Here is a 23,332-nt window from a genome sequence, read left to right on the forward strand (position 1 = left end):
CTTAGGCAGTGGTGGGAAGACAGGGACCTTCAATCTCAGCAACTACTTCATGTGGGGGCAAGACCTACTAGGGATGGGTTGCTGTGCTCCTTAGACTTTACACTCTACCAAGCCTGTGCAGTCTGTGGTTTTGCTAGTAAAATGTTAACTCCAACTTGCACTGTGTGATTTACTGCTGGCTGGCTCATGTCAGACATCAGTTTTTGAATTTGTGCAATGTTTGGCATGTGGGTACCTCTGGCTTTTTCGGTGCTCTCCTGTTGCGACCTTTCCCCCTGGTATCGTATTCATTTAATTGATGCTGCAACATTTCACACTTTTGTGAGTCACTTGGGGAGATTTGTATGCCCAAAGGCCAGTATGCAAGATCTTGGAAACAAATGGTGCCCTGCCCTTTTTAGAATGGGAGTATTCCTTCTGATGCTCAAGAATTTTCCAAGGCAGTTAGACCCAGTTAAGGATCAATAAGAGGCAGTGAGGTGAGTCAGGGGGGAGATGTAGATTTAATACAGTGGTACCTCGGGATATGAACGGGATCCGTTCCGGAGCCCCATTTGCATCCTGAAGTAAACGTAACACCACTTCTGTGCATGTGCGTGACATCATTTTGAGCGTCTGCGCATGCATGAGCGGCGAAACCCGGAAGTAATGCGCTCCGTTACTTCTGGGTCGCCACGGAGTGCAACCCGAAAATACTTAACTTGAAGCTACCGTACTTTAACCCGAGGTATGACTGTATGTGTCTTGTGTGCATTATGTTTTTAGGTATTATCTATACCCCTCCACCCCAAGCAATCCAATTAAGTGTATTCTCCTCTCCCTTTCCTTGGCTGCAGTCCTCCAGTTATGAATCGAATCAGTTCTGCATTCCACAAAGCAGAGTGGAGGCTGTCCCGTGAGGGTTAACTGTGCATTTCCCACCAAACTCAGCCACACCTGAGGGCTTCCTTTCTCCTTACATACTACCAGTCCATATAGTGGCCCAAATTGTCAGCTTCCTCTCTGTCCATCTCAGTGTCATCCTTGATGTCAAGGACGTGCTGAGGAGGGCTGCACTGAGGAGGCGTGGTAGGAGTCACCCCCTCCCCCTGATCCTGAATCTTCCCAGGAACAGGAGAACAGTATAGGTTTGGAACAGTGGTTTGCAGAGGGGCATAGTTCAGAAGGCAGAAGCTGGGAAATACTGGATGGGGAACAGCTAAAACAGGGGTAGGCAACCTAAGGCCCATGGGCCACAAGCGGCCCACAGGGGTCGTTTAACTGGCCCACGAACTGCTCCCAAACCGAGCTGCTCGCTCAGTGAGTCCCCGCGCGCTGCACTAAACCAGCACAGTGACTCACTTCTGTGGTGCCAGAAATTGCGTCTGCACAAACGCCAGAAATCATGGGCACACATGCTCATGTGTGCGTGTGATCCGGCCCACAGAGGGATCTCCACTGGAGTGAACCGGCCCAGGCAAGGTAAACCTTGCTGATCTCTGAGCTAGAAGAAGAAGAAACACTGGGGAAGAGATGGTTGACAGCTTCACAGTTGTTGGACAGCATTCCCCCACTGCTCTCCCCAAGGCTGAGAAAAGCTCAAAAAGGCTCAGAACAGAAAGCACAGAGGATAGAAGCTCAGATTACAAGATGTAGGAGTGACAAAGATTACCGTACTTTTCCGTGTATAACACGCCTCCCCCCATGTATAAGACACCGCCTATTTGGGGGGACTAAAAATTAAGAAGATGGGGGGGGGGAGATTGCCCAGAGTTGTTGAGCTTTTTAGGAGGGTTACCAAAAAACACTCACTCACCCGCCTGGCCAACACTAACACTTCCCCGCCCAATTGCCACAGCAGCAACCAATCAACACCACCCCTTGCCACAGATAATAACACGCTGCAGACCACCTCCTTTATTTAATTTTTGTGTCCTGCCCTATCCTATGAGCTCAGGGGCACTAAGAGATGTCTTAATGAGACCCAGGTATCCCGATGAGCTTGCCATTCTATTCCATGCTCAGGTAACCCCGCTTGTACGAAAAGTACCAGCAAAGATGGAGGAATACTATTTAAGTTAACTCTTGTCCAACTGGAATCCCTATGTCACCAGAAATGTAGCTAGAAAGGTACAAACAGGCATTCTCCATTGCAGTGGTCAATTAAACAATTATACTTAATATTCCCTCCAGCCACTTTTGCCTCCTGCATGTTCCCTCCTCTCTCTGGAAGAGACTGAAGCACATGCTGTGATCTCCTTTCATAGCTGCCCTGTCGACCTGAAATTTGCAATCAACCTCGGCACCGCCGGTCTCACCCAGAGCTCATGATGACATTAAAAGGAATCACTGAATCTTAGAAAGCAACTTTACTCATGTAAGAGTGTGGCAGTGTGAACTGCATGCAAATTAAGCTTGATTTTCAATTGATTATGATGGTATTTTGGGGAAGCAGGTTTGTTGTGCTTCTCCAAGTCAGCTTTAATTAATTGTGCAGCCTGAATTTTCCGCTATGTGACTGAACCCCGCCCCAAAATAGCAACAGTCTGGAAGCTTTCACACTCAGCTGGAAGGAGGGAGATCACAAACAGATTTATTTATTTATTTATTTATTTATTTATTCATTCCCTGCCCATCTGGCTGGGTTTCCCCAGCCACTCTGAAGCACTTAATGCATGTTTTAACATTTTTATCTATAAACAATAGAAAAGTATAGGTTCTCCTTCCCACCCCCACCCCCTCACTTACCTACTGCCTCTTACTCACTCTAAAGAGATTCTAGCTGCCTAAGAATATTTCATCACAAAGAACACCCACATTCTCAAAGGGCAAGGACATTCTGTAGGGAGTGACAAATCTTTCCATTTCAGTTCCTTATCTTTCTGATCTTAGTTCTCCACATTTCCACATCAGCTTGCAAATTCATGTAATGTTTGACTGGCGTGTATATCTGGCTTTCTAAACGATCTTCCATGGTGACCGTCTTCCGTTGTATCATATTGTGTTATATCCCACTTTTGCAAGTTGCTTAGAGTGCCTTCATTACAGATCTATAGGCACCAGGCATTCCTCTTCTCCAAGGTCTTTGGCTAATGAAACCATCTATGGCCTTTTAAACACTGGGGAGGGGGATTTGTGTTTTGTTGCTGTTGTTGTTACTATGTTATGCATTTTTTATATTGTAAACCACCCAGGGATCCTCAGATGAAGGGTGACATGGAAATTTAATCAATAATAATAAATGAATAAATAATGTATAAAACTGCATTATAGGAGGGAAACTGCTTTGCAAAAATGTGGAAAATTGCATACAAAAATGTGTATATTTAGATAATTTCACACTAAAGTGCTCTTGATTTTTTGTGGGGACTTAAAAACAAACAAATTAGTAACTGATGTGAAAATGGGGAGAACTAAGCTTTGAAATAGTGAGAAGCTTGTGAGAAAGACATGGGCAGATGCACTGATCCTTACAGAATGTTTTTGTCCTTTTAGAATGTGGGTGTGCTTTGTGATGGAAAAGGATATTCTAGCGCAGTTAGAACCCATTTGGAATGAGCAAGTGGCGATGAGGTCAGTGAGAGAGGGAAAGGGGCATGTACAGTTTATAGATCAAGGTATGTACATTATGTTTTTAGCCATTATTTGTGTCCTCTTTCACTCTTCTGCCCAAACCATCTGAGTGTGGGCACTTCCAAATTGTTGAATTTGCCTGTACACAAATTTGTAAACACACAAAATATCCTGTTGGGAAAAGAATAAAATTGAATGAATGGTCCCGATACCACTGGCATGATTATTATCTAAGACTGCAATCCTGTGCACATGTATACCCATCTTCTGATAAGACCTTCCCAGGCACAGCCAGAAATCCTTCAGCAACCTCCTCCTCATCAAATCCTCCCCTCTTTCTCTGTGACAGATCTCCTTCCATGGGAATAACTGTAGCATGCACAGGATGCAGGGAGGGAGAAGCTGGCAGGTTGCAAATTCTCCCTCAAAGACAAATCGTTTGGCCTCCTCTCTAGCAACAGCGGCAACTGTGATCCTTACCCTGCTTTGCAAAGGTGAGTGTGATGTGCAGAAAAGTCACTGTAGAAGTCCCATGTCACTTTCTGATTTCTCCAAGCCATATTACTCTCTTTGGTGACCCCCTTCCCCACTGCTGTTCCTATCACATTCTCTTCCCATCTCAAGTGAAACTGATGAGCCTTGTTACATGTTCTGTTCCTGTCTTTTGGACTTGGTAATGGGGATGGAGGAGAAATTTGTTTAGAACAGGCAAAATACAGATTATGGAAGAAGTTGTATGGAAGACAGCAGGCAAGTGAGGGTTCAGCTGAGGACAAACTGAGGTTGATAGGGAAGGGCCCCATTCCTTCTAATGGACCAGCCTCCACTGCTCCTGTCTGTTTGCTTTGAGGAGCCCTCAGTAGAGTTGAGAAGAAGCAGATCATATTGAAGTAAAGAACTGGGATTTTCCACTTGTAACTTTCCTGTGAGAACGACCTTGAGTTATGAGCACGCCACTCGATGAAATATCAACAAGAAGTAAAACAAAGCAAGCTCAAAAGCAGGCTCAGAAAAGAACCTCTATATCAGGAGCAGCAGCTGGACAAGAGAGAGTAACAACAGCATCAATGGATTCTATGACACAGGCACTGCTCAAAATAAATCAATCTTTGGAAGTACTCACTAAGCAATCTACAGAGAACTCCAAGAAGTTGACAGAATTAACAACAAGACTCGACTTGAACACAACGACTATATCGTCTAACACAGAGTCTATAAATCGTTTGATACAAGAAAGCACCGAAACAAGGAAAATAGCTGAATCTGCTAAAATTACTGCCGAGGAAGTCAAGGGAAAATATGTACCTATTGCAAAGAAGGTACATGAACATGATGCAACCTTAGCTCTTATGGAACTGGAGAGGAAAGGTAAAAATCTGAAATTGAGATTGGTACCAGAGGAGGAAGAGGGCAACCTTGGGGAATTTCTCACAGATAAATTTCAGGAATTTTGGACTGATGAACTAGAAGGAGAAGAAGATGAATTTGTAATAACTACAGCCTTCCGGATTGGCAGAAAGCAAGGCAAGAAACCAAGGGATTGCCTAATCACCTTAAGATCCAAGGAAGAAAGAGATAAAATATTGAACTTACTTTTCCAGAAGGCACTGATTATTAAGAATTCTCAAATACAGATTTATAAAGATATCCCTAAATATTTTTTGGAGGTGAGGACTCAATTTAAAGATTTAGTGGATTTGCTGAAAAAAAACAATACCCCATTCAGATGGGAGTTCCCACAAGGGTTGTCCTTTAACTTCAAAGGGAAGAAAATTAAAATAAAAACAATTCAAGATAAGGAACACTTTTTGGAGAGAAACTTTGAGGATTTTCAAAAAGGAACTGTGACTGAGGGAGAAATACCAGATATTGCAAATTTATCATTTGGACTGAACCCAGCACCGACCGATCAGGAACAAGAACTTGGAGCGGTTGGTGGAAAAGACACCCAGTAACAAAAATGTCTCTGCAACTCCTGAGTTGGAACTGCAACGGCCTTAACCATCCCCAAAAAAGGACCCAAGTCTTTCATATACTAAAGAAAGAGCAACTGGACATAATATGTTTGCAAGAAACTCATATTGCCAGAATACATAGAAAACTTTTGACAAATAAAAGATTAGGACTGGAATTCATTTCCTCAGATAAAGTTAAGAAAAGAGGAGTCGTGATCTATGTTAAGGAAAAATGGGAACCAAAAATGATCTTTAAAGATGAACAAGGAAGGTTTCTGGCAGTGGAAATTCAAATACAAGGAGAAAAAATCTTGATTGTAGGAATTTATGCACCTAATGAGGGGAAGGCTGAATTCTTCAAGAAGTTGCATGAGACATTAACGGACTTTATGGACCATAAAATAATAATGATGGGCGATATGAATGGAGTCGTCTCCACAAATATGGACAAAGCTCAAAGACAAGTAATCTCTAAGGATGGGAGACTACCAAAGACCTTTTTTGAACTGACTGACACAATGGACTTGATCGACATTTGGAGAACAAGGAACCCTCTGGAAAGAGAGGGGACCTTCTTCTCTGAAGCAAAAATGACATGGACCAGGATTGACCAAATATGGATTTCTAGCAATCTGGCACCAAGGGTTAAAAATACAGAAATCTGCCCAAAAACCTGCTCTGATCACAATGCAGTAAAGATGGAAATGAAATTGACAACAGCTGGAACTTTCAGATGGAGAATGAATGACACCCTTTTTAGAGATGAAGAAATTTTAAAAAAGGCCCAAAAAACTCTGAAAGATTACTTTGAAATAAACCTTGGAACAGATCTGGAAAGAAGAATAATATGGGACGCAAGTAAGGCTGTCATGCGTGGTTTTCTAATTCAACAAAATTCGATAAAAAGGAAACAACAAAATGAGAAGAAAGAAAAAATCTGGAATCAGATGAAAGAAGGAGAGAAGAAACTGAGGTCAAAACCAAAATCCCAGGAGATTTTAAGAGAAATAAAATACTACCAGACCCAATACATGGAACTGATGAACCAAGAAATAGAATGGAAAATAAAACAAATGAGGCAAAAAACTTTTGAATCAGCAGACAAATGTGGGAAATTGCTGTCATGGCAATTGAAAAAGAGGCAAAAGTTGAATACTGTGACGTCCCTTGAAGTAGAGGGGAATTTTATAAACAAACCAAATGAAATCAGTAATTGCTTTCAAAGTTTCTTCAAGAAATTATACGCACAAGGGCCGAAAGATGAACAAGAGATAGAAGAATTTATTAAAAAATATGGACTATCAAAGATCTCGGAAAAAAATAAAAGGACTTTAAATGAAAAAATTACGAACCAGGAAATTGAGGGTGCCATCCAGAATATGCAATTGGGAAAATCACCAGGGCCAGATGGACTGACGGCGAGATACTACAAAGCAATGAAGGAATGGTTAATACAACCATTGAAAGAAGTGTGTAACCAAATCTTGGAGGGGAAAAAGGCTCCCGAATCGTGGAAAGAAGCATTCATCTCACTTATACCGAAGACAGAAACTGAGAAACATCAAGTTAAGAACTACCGCCCTATATCACTCTTAAATGTGGATTATAAAATTTTTGCAGACATTTTAGCAAAAAGATTTTAAAAAGTGTTGGTAGAGGAGATTCAGAAAGACCAAACAGGCTTTCTCCCAGGGAGACATATGTCAGATAATGTAAGGAATATTATAGACATTTTGGAACTATTGGAGACTGATATAAATAGAAAAGCAGTACTGATTTTTGTGGACGCGGAGAAAGCCTTTGACAATATTTCTTGGAGTTTTATGAGGAGGAATCTCCATGGGATGGGGGTAGGCCAAAACTTTGAAAACGGTATAGGTGCAATATATTCAGAGCAAAAAGCTAAATTAATTGTGAATGGTGTAGTTATGGATGAAATCTCAATAGAAAAAGGGACACGACAGGGTTGCCCAATATCCCCTCTATTATTTATATCGGTCCTGGAGGTGCTGTTGAATATGATTAGAAGGGATCAGCTGGTTGAAGGAATACACCTCGGAGCTAAACAATATAAGTTAAGAGCATTCGCAGATGACCTAGTTTTGACACTACAACAGCCAGAAGTCAGTACAAAAAGAGTTTTAGAATTAATTGAAATATTTGGTCAAGTGGCTGGCTTTAAACTAAATAAGCAAAAGACAAAGGTACTGGAAAAAAATCTAACGATGGGGGAAAAAGATAGCTTTCAAAGGGAAACTGGTTTGGAGATAACAAAAAAGGTGAAATATCTGGGGGTGAATCTAACATCCAAAAATATGAACCTGTTTAAAGACAATTATGAGAAATGCTGGTTAGAAGTGAAGAAAGATCTTGACACATGGTCTAGATTGAGATTATCCTTGTTAGGCCGAATTGCTGTTATTAAGATGAATGTATTGCCGAGATTGCTGTTTCTGTTTCAGACATTGCAAATTATAGACAAGATGGATTGTTTCAAGAAGTGGCAGAAAGATATATCTAAATTTGTCTGGCAGGGCAAAAAACCCAGAATAAAATTTAAGATTTTAACTGATGCAAAAGAAAGGGGGGGTTTTGCGCTGCCGGACTTAAGACTTTATTATGAAGCAGCAGCTTTTTGCTGGTTGAAGCAATGGCTACTTCTTGAAGACACAGATATTTTAGACTTGGAAGGGTATGATAACAATTTTGGCTGGCATGCATATTTATGGTATGACAAGGTAAAGATCTACAAAGGCTTTAAAAATCATATTGTCAGGAAAGCTTTATATAATGTTTGGAATCGATATAAGGATTTGTTGGAAAATAAAACACCCAGATGGTTGTCACCAATGGAAGCTAGAGCGGTAAAAAAACTTAACATGGACTCTAATTGGCCAAAATATAGTGAAATTATAGAATATGATGGTGAAAAAGTTAAATTACAGAGCTTTGAGAAATTAAAATCCAAAGTTCGAGACTGGTTACATTATTATCAGATAAATGAGACTTTTAAGCAGGACAAGAAACTAGGATTTCAGAAAGAGAGGTCAAAATTGGAAACAGAACTGTTAGAGACCAATACTAAGAATTTGTCTAAAATGTATAACTTGTTGCTGAAATGGAATACACAGGATGAAACAGTTAAATCAGCTATGATTAAATGGGCACAAGACTTAGGTCATGATATTATGTTTGCTGACTGGGAACAGTTATGGACCACAGGCCTTAAATTTACGGCATGTAGTGCCTTGAAAGAAAACATAATGAAAATGATCTATAGATGGTACATGACTCCAGTCAAGCTTGCAAAGATATATCATTTGCCCAGTAACAAATGCTGGAAATGTAATGAATGTGAAGGAACTTTCTATCATCTTTGGTGGACCTGCCCAAGGGTTAAAGCCTACTGGGAAATGATCTATAATGAAATTAAGAAAGTCCTTAAGTGGACATTTGTAAAAAAACCGGAGGCTTTTCTCTTGGGCATGGTCGGCCAATTGGTACCAAAAAAAGATAAGATCTTTTTTATGTATGCAACTACAGCAGCAAGAATACTTCTAGCAAAGTATTGGAAGATGCAAGAATTACCTACTCTGGAAGAATGGCAGACGAAGGTGACTGAATTTATGGGACTGGCAGAGATGACCGGCAGAATCCGTGATCAGAGGAAGGAGACAGTGGAAGAGGACTGGAAAAAATTTAAATCATATCTTAAGAACTGTTGCAAAATTTTGGACTGATAAAATGTCAAGGGTTAAGAAATAGAGAATTATAGTTGGAAATATTTAAGTTAAGAAAATTATGAAGGAAATCAAATTTTGAAAAGGAATGAAGGATTGCTAAAAATTTTGGATACAGGGATGCAGTGAAGGGGAGGCATGGGGAAGTCATGTATTGTTTGTTTGTTTGTTTAATTTTGTGTTTTTTGTTTTATGAAAATCAATAAAAATTATTTAAAAAAAAAAAAGAGAAGAAGCAGATCAAGCAGTGGTCTGGGAAAGATAACTGGATGAAGGTATGGACAGATAGAGAGTGTAAATCCTACTAAAGCGCAGGAAACAGGAAGCAAGAGCAATCAGAGAGAAAAGATGTTCAGCACCCTGGACAGTTCCCAAGAAAGTTATTATTAAAGCAGTGGTAGCCAGAGTGGTTCAGGACTCCAGATCCCATCATGCCTGGCTATAAGCCATGCCAGCTGGGGTGATGGGTTCAAGAACGTTTGGAGGGGACATATTTTGTATGCCAAGGGTCTTGTGGTCTCTTCCAACTCTATGATTCACCAGCATCTCTACGTAAAAGATATCAGGTTGCATACCTCTGCCTGAGATCCCATTGGGCTGCTTCCACTCAGAGCAGACAACAGTGGAGAGGGTATAGCAGAACTCAGGAGTTCTGGCTCAATTTTCAATACTATAATCAACTGGGGTAAAAAGTGTGGTAACATTTGCACCATCACCAGAAGGTCTAAAATGAAACACTTAGGATTCAGGGAAGGTCTCTTTGTGGTGGCAGAGTATATTCACAACCAGGTGGCTTAGCTGGTGCTCCTATAGCAGATAATATAAGTGGAGTAAATGCTGTGGGAGCTGGAAAAGGTGAGGAAAGTAAACGGTCCTTAGCCCTGTTCTCAGTTACAAAAAAATGGGAGGGGGGGTTGTTGCCTTATGAAGGGATCTCTTCTTGTTAAAGCCGGCCAAAGCCACAAAGGTAGACTGTAATGGCAAGAGGAGGTGGTAAAAAGACTACAATAAAATTGGCTCAAATGGAGAGGATCTAACAATGGCGCACAATACAAAATCTGAATTTTCTTGGTGGTTTTTCAGGGCACACATCTTGAGTACCCCAGTGGCTTAGTAAGTATCTGTTTCACAAAACAGTTTGAAACTTGTTTTACTGCCATGGCTTTCTGTAAAGAACTATAGGAATGGAAACTTTGGTGAGGCTGCTGATAACTCTTTCATGGTATTTCAGACTCTTTTACAGAATGTCAGTTCCTAGAGGGATGTGCATGTAGACAGGAGCACACTGAATTTATGTTCTCGAAATTTTATTTGGAACCATGAGGGCTAGAAACCTTGAAACTTTGAAAGCAGAGGTTCTCAGTGTTGTAGCACAAAAGTGCCTCAGGAGCTTACACATCTGCTGCATGTCCCCCCCCCCCCCGTTGTATTAGACTCTACTATTTTGCCCATAGCTGGGAATAAAAAACCCCAAGATTTTTGGGTTCTAAGATAAAGGGGGGAACAGTGGAGTGGGTAGAAGGCAGCTTCTTGTGAATGACACTCACCCCTGAAAACATTCTGCTTTTCCCTGCTGGGATCTGAAATGAAGACCAGTGGGTGATTCCTGCAGGCTTCTCTGGTCCCGTGAGTGAGACTACCCCAAGAGGGGACACATGGTGGTCACATGCCCTATTTTACAGAGGGTAGTCCCCACAATGTAAAGGCATCCTCTGTTTGAAGGGCTGCCTGGTCAAACTTCAGTTTAAAGACAAAGAAGGGAAATCATGAGGGCCATTGAAGGGACAGCAGACTAAGCAGGCATGCAGCTCACTTGGTCCTTCCGTCTATGGTAAGATGCATTTCTGTTTCAGTTATAGTCCTTGTTTCTGCATTTGCATCTATAAATATGCATTAGCGCATGCAATTTTGTGCAGATGAATCTCATCTTCGGCTCTCTTGCTTTGCCATATTTTTGGAAGTGCTGGATGAATTGGTCAACTTTGGATAGTAGTTCATTCTCTCCCCCCGCCCCATACACACATTCTGATAGGTATGCTGACCAGCAACTTGGACTTTAGAATCACAGTGCCTGACAGCATCACCGCACAGAGAGGCTTCTGCATCCACGTTCCCTGCAGTTTTACTACTCCTGATTGGTACAAGCACAGCTCTGAGCCCCTGTATGGCTATCGGTTTAGGATTACGGATCAGCAGACCAATTTGGAAGGGACCAACATCTGGGTCCCAGTTGAACTTAAGGCCAGCAATGATGAAAGGCAGAGATTACTTAAACTTCATTCCACTCATATGAAGTTATCAGGGGATCCAGAAAAAGGTGACTGCTCATTCACCATCATCAATGCTGGACTCGATGACTGGGGCCAGTACTACTTCATAATTGATAAAGGAGAGAGCTACAGATACTCCTTTAATCCTTCCAGTTCTCAAACTCACACTAATCCTCAGGTTGTGCTGACAGGTAGGTGGCTTTCCTATTAGGGGCATGCATAGGATTCAGACAAATCCCAAAGCCTGAGTTTAAAGCATCCCGCTTCAAAATGATTTGGGATTTGTCTGAAGCAAAGCAGGATCTTTCCAAAGAGCCCCAAGCCAAAGCAAGAGTCTCTGAAGCATTTCATGGTACAGTAATTCAGATATTTGAAAGCTGTGCAGTCAGTGTGTCTGCAAACATGGAAACACTTCTCCCCAAGCTTGCCATATAAGGAAATTGCAAGGGGGGAAATGGAGGGCTCTTTTGTGACTGACATGTCTACTTGGAGGTAAAGAGGGCCTTCCAATCACAGTATTTGCAAGGGGTGAGATGTTGATGCAATGTATCACATTGTCCTTGTCTGTTCTCTGCTCTTTTGCTAGTTCTACTCATGGTTCTTGCTTGGAACATGCGGGACATTCAAGTCCTTCTGCCTCTGGGCTCCATGCCCTCCCATCCACTCTGGTGAAATCAACTTTGCCCTTTGATTCCTATCAAGCAGAACACAACCTGGAGCTGTTTCCCATCCCATTTGTCATATTTCTGTAGCCTCAGCACCCACAGTGTGAGAAGGACATTGCACTCGTGTCCTGCTGGTGGGAGTTTTTAAAAGCATTTGGTCGGCCACCCTAGGAAATAAGGTGATGGACTTGATAAGCCATTTAGTCTTGAGTTCCACTAAAATTAATGTGGCTTAAGGAAATCACAACTCATATTCACATTGATTTCAATCAAACTAGAGCATGACTAACTTGTCATGGATCCAGCTCAATATTTGTTTTCCCCTCCCTTTTAAAGAAAAGTTGTTGGTTTCACTTTGTGCTGATGTTTTCATCACAGTTTTAACATTTGATCTGTCTCTTTTCATTACGTATGGTTTTATAATTTTAATGGCAGCTGACTTGTGAGTTCATTGAACGAAAAGACCAAGTAGAGATTGAATTGAGTTAAAATAATAATAACAAATATCATTGCCCTGGGATTTTGCTACATTAAGGCACATTGATGTGCACATAATGGGTTCTCAAATGTGTGGCCAGGAGGCTCTTGAGAACAAAAGGATGACAACCTTGATGGGAGTCAAGAATGGCAAAGTGACAATGACTGGGAAATCCCATCCTTAAGCCAGGGCTCATGTGTCTTACTCAATGCCCTGTGAATCTCCTTCTAATTCCTCCCTGGGGATTCTCACACATTTAGATCTGAAGAAGCCCAAGATCATAAAGCCACATGAAGTGATTTGGGAGAAGCCAGCCACTTTCAGATGTATAGCAGCAGAAATGTGCCCAGGGACTAAGCCCCAAATCACCTGGCCTACAGAGCCAGATATACACCCTGTTTACGCAACATATCCATGGAATACTCAACAGAGCAATTGGAGCTTGACCTATGGAGTTGACATCACCTTCAAGCCCAGCTTAGCTGATGACAGCATAGTCCTTACCTGCAGCATCAAATACCATTTCTTGAAGAAAGCAGTCCACATAGCCACCCGCCTTTCCTTTGGCTGTGAGTAGCTCTTTGTTTTCTTTCCTCTCCCTGCATCCCAATCCACAAACGCTCAGCAGCGCCCTGAAGATCAGATTCCCCCAACCCTGTTTTGCCCTTTGGTTTCCCACGTCCCCTTTTTGGTGCTCTCAGCACCCACATTTTGACAAGGGGAACCTGAATCACAATGTTGCAGGGCACCTCATCCTCTTAGAAATCCCTTGGGCCACATACAAACCTCTGCCTAATTTGATGCAGAAGCTAATCATCATCATCATCATCATCATCATCATCATCATCATCATCTTGCAATTTTCAGTTACAGATAGGTAGCCGTGTTGGTCTGCCATAGTCAAAACATAGTCAAAACAAAACAAATTCCTTCCAGTAGCACCTTAAAGACCAACTAAGTCAGTTCTTGGTATGAGCTTTCGTGTGCATGCAGACGAATCTGCATCTGAAGAAGTGTGCATGCACACGAAAGCTCATACCAAGAACTGACTTAGTTGGTCTTTAAGGTGCTACTGGAAGGAATTTGTTTTGTTTTGCAATTTTCAGTCCTAGTGATTCTTCAAGAAGGCAGGTGTTTGTTTGTTTGTTTGTTTGTTTGTTTGTTTGTTTGTTGTTTTTGCCAGTTTTGAACAGTATTCATAATGGCATTTTCTAGGAGAATTCAGATCAACAAGAGCACAAGGTTACCCTTCACTTCCTATCTCAGAACATGAAGGAATGTATGTACTCATTTGTTCTTGCCAGCAATTTTACACATGCTTAAAGGAACAGGGAATAGACTACAGGCTACATTGTCTGTCCTAAATTGAGATGAAACCATTTCTTTCTCTTTCTCTGGGTGCCTTCAGCCTGTCTCTAGCGTATTTTGTGCAGGGGATTCAAGCACATATAGTGGTACCTCGGGTTACATATGCTTCAGGTTACATACGCTTCAGGTTACAGACTCTGCTAACCCAGAAATATTACCTCAGGTTAAGAACTTTGATTCAGGATGAGAACAGAAACCACAAGGTGGCGGTGTGGCAGCAGCGAGAGGCCCCATTAGCTAAAGTGGTGCTTCAGGTTAAGAACAGTTTCAGGTTAAGAACGGACCTCCGGAATGAATTAAGTACGTAACCAGAGGTACCACTGTACCAGAAATCTAGGTTTGCACAATTAAAGTGGATTGAAGTGCTCTGCCCCCTAGTGGAACAAACACACTTTAAAAAAATAAAAATTAAAAGAAGAAGAAGATGACAACTTCTGCAGTCCAGAAAGTGACAGGGCAGGGGAATGCACTGGAAAATGTATGATGAATGGGAAAACTTCTAAGGAACCTAAAGCCAGTGAAGATGAATGCTCATTGTCATATAACCTCCCTGGAAACAGAAACAATGAATGCTCAATAAAGACCAGGTGTAATCTAGCCAGATCCTCTGGATGAACCCCTGCCCACTTCTCTCTTGGCCAATCTGTGCTATACATTTTTTTTAAAAAAAAAAACTATGATACCACTTTAAACAGTCATGGATCCCTCCAGAGAATTGTGGGAGCTGTACTTTGCTAAGGTTGCTGAGTATTGCAAGGTGACGCCTATTCCCCTCCCAGAGCTACAGTTACCACAGCAGTTTAGCAGTCAATCCCTCTTCCCAAGATACTCTGGAAATAGGCAATAGAACATAAAAGCAATACCCCCATCTCTCTCTCCCCCTCCTTTCCCCCACCTGCAAGATGTCTATGACAAAAGTGTCTCTCACCAAATGCAAAGAAACTGTGAAAAGGATTGTGCCTTGAAAATGGAGGCAATATATGTACCTTTCCCTGTTTCTGTTTGCTTTGTAACACTAATAAACCTTAATAAAAAAAACAGCTTTTTCTTTAAAGAAAGTGTGACGTGCACATCCACATCACAGATTTAAAACATTCTCAATACCACTTTAACAGTCATGGTGTTACCCAAAGAATCCTGGGAACTGTAGTTTGTTTAGGGTGCTGGGAATGGTAGCTCTGCAAGGGGCCTCCTAACAACACACAGAACCCTTAGCAAACTGCAGTTCCCAGGATTCTTCAAAGGGGACCATGACCGTTAAAGTGGCGTAACAGAGTGTGGCTGTGACATAGCTGTCAACCGTCCCTTATTTGGTGGGAAACTCCCTTATCCCAGCACCGTTTCCTGCTGCTGTCCCGGATTGATGATGTCCCTTAAATTTCCCAGTTTTCAAAGGAAGCAGCTCCTCTCCCTCCCTGCCAGCCAGGGAGGAGGAAGGCTCCAAATGTGTTGCTTGGCTGCAATGCTCACCCAATAAGGAGTCTAAGAACGACTGGGGGGTGGAGCTTGCATGCCTTGTGCTGATCAAATCGGCTGTGTTGCCTGGGGACTCGCCTTTGCTCAGCGCTTCCCAGCAGAGAGGTGACGGTGGTTTTCCTTGCTGCATCCCCTTTGCTGGGTTGCTGCGCTGTGGGAACCACCACTTGAGGCGTTGTTTGGCTGCTGGTTGACTAAAATACCTTATTTTATTATAAGATATTTATTAAAGTTTTCAAAAATAATACGTTGTAAAACAAAAAGAAAAGAAACAACAAAAATACAGAAATACAAAAATACAAAAATAAATACAATTTAAAAACACATAGAGTTTCCATTTACTTATTTTCTTTTAACTTATTTTCCCGACCTCCTCATACCTCCCTTTCTTATATTCCAATTCAGATTGTTTGTTCAGCAAATCCTCACCATTAGTTCTTTTACTTATTTCAAAACCTTATTTTCCGTATCTCTTAAGCATTACAGCTGGAAACCACTTAATTTCTATCCATCATCATTCTAACATTCATTAATTTTACAATATTTCTGCAAATAGTCTTTAAACTTCTTCCAATCTTCTTCCGCCAACTCTTTTCCCTGGTCACGGATTCTGCCGGTCATTTCTGCCAGTCCCATATAGTCGATCATCTTCATCTGCCATTCTTCCAGAGTGGGTAGATCTTGTGTCTTCCAATATTTTGCGATAAGTATTATTGCTGCTGTTGTCGCATACATAAAAAAAGTTCTGTCCTTCTTTGGCAGCAATTGGCCAACCATGCCTAGGAGAAAGGCCTCTGGTTTCTTCAAGAAGGTATATTTAAATACGACTAAAATACCTTATTTTGGCTGCTGATCCCTTATTTTCGAGGCTGCTGGTCCCTTATTTTCAAATCTGTTAGTTGACAGCTATGGGCTGTGACCTCTGTATAAAACAAATTTTATTTGCTTCCACTGCCCCAAAGCCTCTCACTCTCTGTTGTAGCATTGTAAGACATGTTAATAGTTCTGAATCTGGCTCATTCACCCCGGCTTTTTGTTGCTTTCCAGATAGGCCTACAGCCAGCACCATCCTGCCTAATGCTACATGTGAGAATGAGGACTGAGGCCACCGTTGCACCTGTTCTTTCCACGGCTGGCCTCCACCAACGCTTACGTGGGAAGTGGACGGGGTAACCGTCAGTGGGAACGGAAGCACAAGTGACATGGAGGTCTTCCACTGGGCTGAGGGCAATGCGGCGAGCAGCACCCTGCTATGGAAAGGAGACTCCATTGACCACTATGACCCCTTCATCACCTGCACGGCAACCAACCCCTTTGGGAAGCAGACAGTGGTGATCCTACCTGGGTCCAATGGAACAAGTGAGCATCCCCCGCCCCAGACTTCACCTTTAAGTCCTGTGCCTGCTAACATTTACAAATCTCCAAGACAGACAGACTTGGGTGGGCAGCCCTAGGCACACTTCTCCTGGGAATAGGCACCACTGAACATAGAAGGACTTCCTTCCAAGGAAACATGCATCCCATTGTGCTGTTTGGCTTCATCCAAGGCAAGGATGGGGGACTTTTCTCAGCCCAGGGGCCACATTGCCTCAATGCACCGGACGCTGAGGTCCAGTGCCAAGTGTGTTCTGGCAGTTCCCTCACTGTGAGAAGCCAAGTTACAGAGATCCAGGCAGAGGGCCTTCTCGGTAGTGGCGCCCAGACTGTGGAACACCCTCCCATCAGATGTCAAAAAGAAAAATAACTACCAGACTTTTAGAAGACATCTGAAGGCAGCCCTGTTTAGGGAAGCTTTTAATGTTTAATAGACTATTGTATTTTAATATTCTGTTGAAAGCCGCCCAGAGTGGCTGGGGAAACCCAGGCAGATGGGCAGGGTATAAATTATTATTATTATTATTATTATTATTATTATTATTATTATTATTATTAAATCTGTCCTTCTATAATGTCACTTCTCCCTCACCTTTTCTCCAAACTAAAAAGTCCCAAACTTGGAAACCTCTCCTTATGGGAGAGTTGCCCCTTCCCCATTTCCGTTGCCTACTCCCAGGTAAAACCTTTCCAGCACTGGAAATGGATGTATATTCGAAAAATGAATTGTGAACAGCACATTTCACTGAAAATGAAATGCTTGCTTATGCTGCAGTTTTGAAGCCAAACTTAATTACCTTTGAAGTTCATTTAATGATGATAATGAACTAAAGATGATAAATACCTTTCAGGCTTTCCAAGATATACACACCCACATACACAAAGCAGATATCCCACAGGCTGCATACAGGGCTCCCCTGGATTTAATGATGCCTTTAATTAATCAAGCAGCTAATCATAATTAATTGATAATCAGATTTAACTTGCAGGCAGTTCAGAACACAAGCACACAATATGCACAGCTTGCAGGCTTAACATATAGAATAAGAGAACAAGAAGAACATAAGTTTAGAGAAAATTGGAAAATGTTTATTGAATATATAGGGGAAATTGTGTGCACTTGAAAAGGTTGGCAGCATTAAGATAAATTCGACAGTGTAAATAAGTTTTGACGGATGTGGTGATAGAATACTGAATGGTTTAGTTTATATAAAATATGCAGGGATTTATGATTTACACAATGAACCGTGGAAAGAGAAGGAGGGAAGTCATTGATTTTAAGGATCTTTAATTAATACATTCCTTCATGGGTAACCTCCTGGGGCATGGTGGCCAGAGGCAAATGTGGGTGTGATTCTTCCCTTTGTCCAATGGGCTACATTCCAGCCACACAGCAGTCAGAGATGTCTACGCAGACATGCACAGGCACCTCTCTCTAACAAGGCAAGCAAGAGACATTCTCACAATTCAAGCGGCGGTTGTTGGTGCCCATTGGGAGTGGTAGGGTGGACGGCAAGGAGACCGGCAACAGGTGGCGCCAGAGCCAATGAGATGCAGAGATAAACTCAGCCTAGTTTTGCTGCCATCCTCCTCCGGGCTGGGATTAACGAGAAGGAAGATGGCAGTCAGGTTGCAAGTAGGAAGGCACGACGGCTGGGGGGAAACTGAAGGCAGAGTGAGGCTGATGGGGCAGTGCCCCACTTGCCACAATGGACCGGCCTCCACAGAAGTCAAGGAAACATTCTAGCCAGGCATAAGAACCCAAGGAGGGTTTCAAAGCAGCATTGGTGAGGATCACAATTGGGAGAGCCCCAATGGAGATTGGGGTGGAGGGATACATTCAGACCTGGGTCTGAGCTTCCCCTCCCCAGTCTAAATTGCTTTAGCCACTGTATTTTATGCTAAATTTAGTGGTTGGGGCCTTTTATTGGTTGGCTGGGCTTCCTGTTTTGTGATGGATTTGATTCTGCTTTTACAGAGCATTCCTGGAGGCCAGCATAACTTACCCCTATTCCAATCTCCATTGAGGGAATCTCTAAGGAAGGCTTGCTGAGCCAGTAGGTGAGCAAAAGCCCATGTTTTGAGGATTGGGCCCTAGGTCAATATGATCAAGGTTTGGAATAGGTAGAGATCTCTCCTTTTTGTCCCCCAATCAACTCTCTCAGAATGCCCATTTGGGGAGGACATATGACAGCGTAACTTATACCAGGTGAGCCCCCACGCTGAGTCAGGGAGCCCCAACTCACAGTGGCGTAGCGTGGGTTGTCAGCACCCGGGGCAAGGCAAGTAATTTGCGCCCCCTAACCCACACGCCTGGCACCCCCCCTCCACAGTGGGCGGCGACCCAGCGGCTCGGATCGGATTCGTACAGCCAGCACAGCAGTGAGAAAGAGAGAATGAGCCAGGTAGGGACAGAGAGCTGCAAGTGCGATCGCGCGCCCCGCCCCCAGATGTTGCGCCCGGTGCGGCTGGCCCCCCCCTGCACCCCCCATGCTATGCCACTGCCAACTCAGCAAGGAAATACAAAGAACTGTTAAATCTCTGGTCTCATGGCAGATCTTGGGTTTGCACGTTTTTGTATTTTCCTGGTGTATGTCAACTGCCTAGAGAACTTGATTGGATGGGTAGCATATAAATACATTAAATCATCTTTTACAGATGGCCCTCCATCACCACCTTATGTGAAGGTGAAGATTCCTTGGGTCATTTCTGGGATCACTCTTGGGTCCTTGACTCTGCTGACTGTTGTTGTGGCCCTGGTTTACCTTGGCATAGGTGAGTAATGTGGAGAGCAGGCTCTATCCTCTCCTCCCTCAGTTGTGGCTGAGTGAGGCAGGCATGTCATCTCCCAGCTTAATGGAGATAAGCATAAAGAACCTTAGTGGATATTTACCCTTGAGGTGACGCATCTCCCTCTACACCAGGAGGTGTCTATCACCTTCCCTAATGTCCATAAAGGTATCACTCTGTATACCTGTAAAATGTGACTTTGGCTTTCATAGATCAGAAGGAGCCAAGTGTTGCTCAGTTCCGGGGCTGTCTTAAGCATACGCGGCACCGAGGTGCAAAGATCTGTCCAGCGGCCCCCCACCCCCCAGGTTGCCCAGTCCCAGGCGTGCAGGAGGGCAGAGCCAGCCAACACCTCAGTGTCTCACTGGCTCAGTCACCCCCAAACCCGTGCTGCAGAGCCACCCACAGCAGAAGAGCCCACCGCGGCACTCCGACCGACGGGTGGACTCTTCCCCGAATTCAACTCTTGGGCCCCGGACTCTCGGCCTGGAGCCCCTGAGTGCCAGGCACCCAGGTGTCCTGCACCCCTAGCGCCTATGGGTAAGATGGCCCTGCTTAGTCCAACCTGGGAGAAGGAGTTGTGAAAAACTGAGCTGCCCTATGCAGCTTTTGTTCATAGCATGGGGAATATAGGTGTAGTGGAACCTTGGTTCTCCAACGGCTTAGTTGACGAACAAATTGGCTTCTGAATGCCAAAAACCCAGAAGTAAGTGTTCCAGTTTTTTAACGTTTTTTAGAAGCCAAACGTCCAACACAGTTTCCGCTTGAGTGCAGGAAGTTCTTACAGCCAATCGGAAGCCGCCTTGGTTTTTGAATGGTTTCGGGAGTCGAACAGACTTCCGGAATGAATTAAGTTCAAGAACCAAGGTTCCACCGTCTATAAATAGAGATTTCCTAGATGTCAAGTTCCAAGTTTAGGGAAAATACTCTTTGCTGAGAGAACCCCAGGGGAGTTTTAAATATGCAGCTGAGTAAAGCATGGAAATATAAGATGTTAAACCTTTAAAAGATACCCTTCTATGTTCCTTCCAAAATTGCCCTCTACCCTAGCATAGAAAAAGACCACACATTTGGTACGTTTAAAATGGTTTACTTACAAACTCTCCAAAATTCAGATTCATACGCTTCTCCATACAGCATTCAAAACAGTCTCACAAGCAATAAAACTTGGCTTGCTTAGTGGCGAAAGCCCCAAAATTATTGGTATAGGAATACAAGAGTTGGAAGTGACCCAGAGGATCGTGTAGCCCAACTCTCTGCAATGAAAAACTAAGCAGCTGTCCCTTACGAGGATCAAACTTGTAATCTTGGTGTTATCAGCACCATACTCCTCAGTCCTGCTTTATACTGTGAGGACACTCTTATTTCTGGGAATGGTTCCTTATTTAGGATTGAAATTTAGTATTACTAAATAAGGAACAGGGTGACATTCTTACAGGGACACCTGTGTCACTATTGAAACTGCTCTTAGTACCCCAAAGTTCATAGGATGGAGCATGAAACTGGAATAAAATAGGTAGCCAGACCAAGGGTGGGCCTGAGCATAAGGAATGCCTTTAATACCTAGGATTTTCTTCCCTCCAGTGCCCAATCATCAGGTTTACAGGCATCGTAGAGATGCGGCTGAAGTTTCTACGATGGATGCTGCCATTTCCCGTTCAATGCAGGTCCAGCATTGAGTGGATCATATGAAATTAATTCAACATGACATGCTAGCTATTGTTTCATATTTGCATTCACAGCCCAAATATGCAAAGTAGAGTAACTTCCCTGTGCTAGTAAGTAAAGAATAAATCCATTTTGGTTTGTGGAATATTCTCCATCCTGATTCAATTGCTTTATTTTCCGCAAGTCTTTCTTCCATTTTGTAGGCCACTGACGGGGAAATATACATACTTTAATATATTTTAAACATATTAATAGCAGGTAACAGCCAAGCATATATCAGCCATCAAAAGATATTAATAAGCCAATTTCCAGCCCTGCATGATGCTTTTCCAAGTTAATGAATTTCCAGAGGGGCAGCCGGTGTTAGTCATTTGCAGTAAAAAAAAGGGGGGGGGAGAACAAAGAGCCTTGTGGCACCTTGGAGACAAAGGGCTAATGACAACAATTCTAACCATGTCTACTCAGAAGTAAGTCTCACAGTCAGAAGCTGCTGTGTTGACCTGTTGGATAGGCACCTTATGAACAGAGGGGAATAGGTTCCTTCAGGGATTTTGGGGGAAATAGACCATTGCAACTTTTGATACCATGTTCCCTGATCTGCAACTCATCAGGGAGCAAAGAGGCCTAAGAGATCGGGGGGGGGGCAGTTTCCACATCCGCTGATGCTGATGCCAGCCAGGACAGAAGAGCCCATCGTTGTGCCTGTTGCATGATTAAAAATGAACCAAAAACAAGCCCCTGTGTTGCAATAACACAACAAAAGGACAGTGTCTCCAGAATGATGCTACTGTTTCATAATAGTCTTCATCAGCCAATATTTTTCGACAGAATATATAAGTAAGATTCATGCTAAGGATCAGTGCCTTTTGAGGCTTTTGAGGCTTTTGAGATGTCTTCTGTTGAAACTTTTGAAAAACTGTTGAGAGACTTTACTTTTGAAACTTTTGTGACGTCTTCCGTTGATACTTTTGAAAGACTATTGTGAGACTATCCTTAGACATCTGTTTTGAACACACGGCTTGACGGTCCTCGCTACCACTCTGTTATATTGTACTTAAGAACTTTGATTGGCTTACTCCTACAATTTGAATGATATCATTCTATCTTTTCTACTAAGTATTAGCCTACGTGTTGTGTTTGTATTGTTGTGCATGATTAAAAATAGCAGTTTAAATGTCAAGCAAACATGCAAGTTAATGCAGAAAAGAGATGGTGCAGACTTTAAGGATGAACAGAGGTGAAGAAGACATGAGACAGACAACAGACTTATTCTCCTCCCCACCCCCTTACTGCTCTGTCATAGGCAGGCATTTAACAGACCTTGGGTTTTCCAACAGGGAACAGCTGTAATGGTTAAAGCTTTTACTGTTGATATCTGTCTGCCATGATGTTCTTAAAGGCATCATAAAACAGAAGCCAAACTCATATGCATGGTACCCAATTTTATATCTGTCTGTCTATCTATCTATCTATCTATCTATCTATCTATCTATCTATCTATCTATCATGATGATGACAATGAGGAAATTCTTCCAACATATTCCACTTGGGATTTCCATCTCATGTCTCTCAATTTTCTCTTCAGGCTCCACAGCAGCAAAGCAACGAGGCCTGGATCAACAGGCCTTGGTGGCGACAGAACCCACTGAACTATTGGCGCTGATTCTCTTGTTTCTTTCAACAATGATAAAAGAACCTTTCCAGCCCTTATTCAAGACACTAGGGACTAACTCCCTTGTCCTGGAAATGTTGCATGTACAACTCTCCTTCTTCCTTCAAATAAAACATTTTGCTTATTCACGTATAAACTCTTTATTTTGCCTTTCAAAGCATTCGAGGTATGCATTCCCACAATGTGTTGGACAGACCCAGCAACATTACAATGAAGGAGGGAAGGCCAGCAAGACCTGAAGCAAAAGATCTTAATTGATCCTTTGAGGGCTACATTTTGTCCCCCATTTCAAGTCATTGCAAATTCTACAGAGACGTATTTGCT

General features: G+C 42.7%; 1 protein-coding gene across 6 annotated transcripts; it reads left to right on the top strand.

Annotated features, from left to right (window-relative positions):
• Nucleotides 1-2,848: 2,848 nt before the first annotated feature.
• Nucleotides 2,849-23,136, top strand: LOC309346133 (uncharacterized protein). 6 transcript variants are annotated; one of them, XR_014158396.1, is made up of 8 exons: nucleotides 2,849-2,905; nucleotides 3,475-3,552; nucleotides 3,902-4,046; nucleotides 13,091-13,229; nucleotides 16,552-16,863; nucleotides 19,537-19,653; nucleotides 21,253-21,335; nucleotides 22,922-23,136. XR_014158396.1 is itself a non-coding variant. In XM_081869844.1 (6 exons), the coding sequence occupies exons 3-6, from the start codon at nucleotides 16,707-16,709 to the stop codon at nucleotides 22,997-22,999; spliced, it is 435 nt and encodes a 144-aa protein (XP_081725970.1). In that variant the 5' UTR covers nucleotides 3,605-4,046; nucleotides 13,091-13,229; nucleotides 16,552-16,706; the 3' UTR covers nucleotides 23,000-23,136. The 6 variants fall into 6 exon arrangements, 2 of the variants coding, with proteins under 2 accessions (XP_081725971.1, XP_081725970.1); XR_014158397.1 differs by lacking the exon at nucleotides 2,849-2,905 and having other exon boundaries at nucleotides 3,102-3,552; XR_014158398.1 differs by lacking the exons at nucleotides 2,849-2,905; nucleotides 3,902-4,046 and having other exon boundaries at nucleotides 3,108-3,552.
• The last annotated feature ends 196 nt before the right edge of the window (nucleotides 23,137-23,332 follow it).

Source organism: Podarcis erhardii (genome assembly GCF_964252035.2).
Source record: "Podarcis erhardii genome assembly, chromosome: 7".
Taxonomy (NCBI): Eukaryota; Metazoa; Chordata; class Lepidosauria; order Squamata; family Lacertidae; genus Podarcis; species Podarcis erhardii.

Excerpts from the sequence above, each read along its gene's own strand:
- LOC309346133 (XM_081869844.1), top strand. The coding sequence starts at position 16,707 with ATGGAGGTCTTCCACTGGGCTGAGGGCAATGCGGCGAGCAGCACCCTG. Across the intron at positions 16,864-19,536 it reads ACCTGGGTCCAATGGAACAA|ATGGCCCTCCATCACCACCT; the intron begins GTGAGCATCCCC and ends CATCTTTTACAG. Across the intron at positions 19,654-21,252 it reads CCTGGTTTACCTTGGCATAG|TGCCCAATCATCAGGTTTAC; the intron begins GTGAGTAATGTG and ends TCTTCCCTCCAG.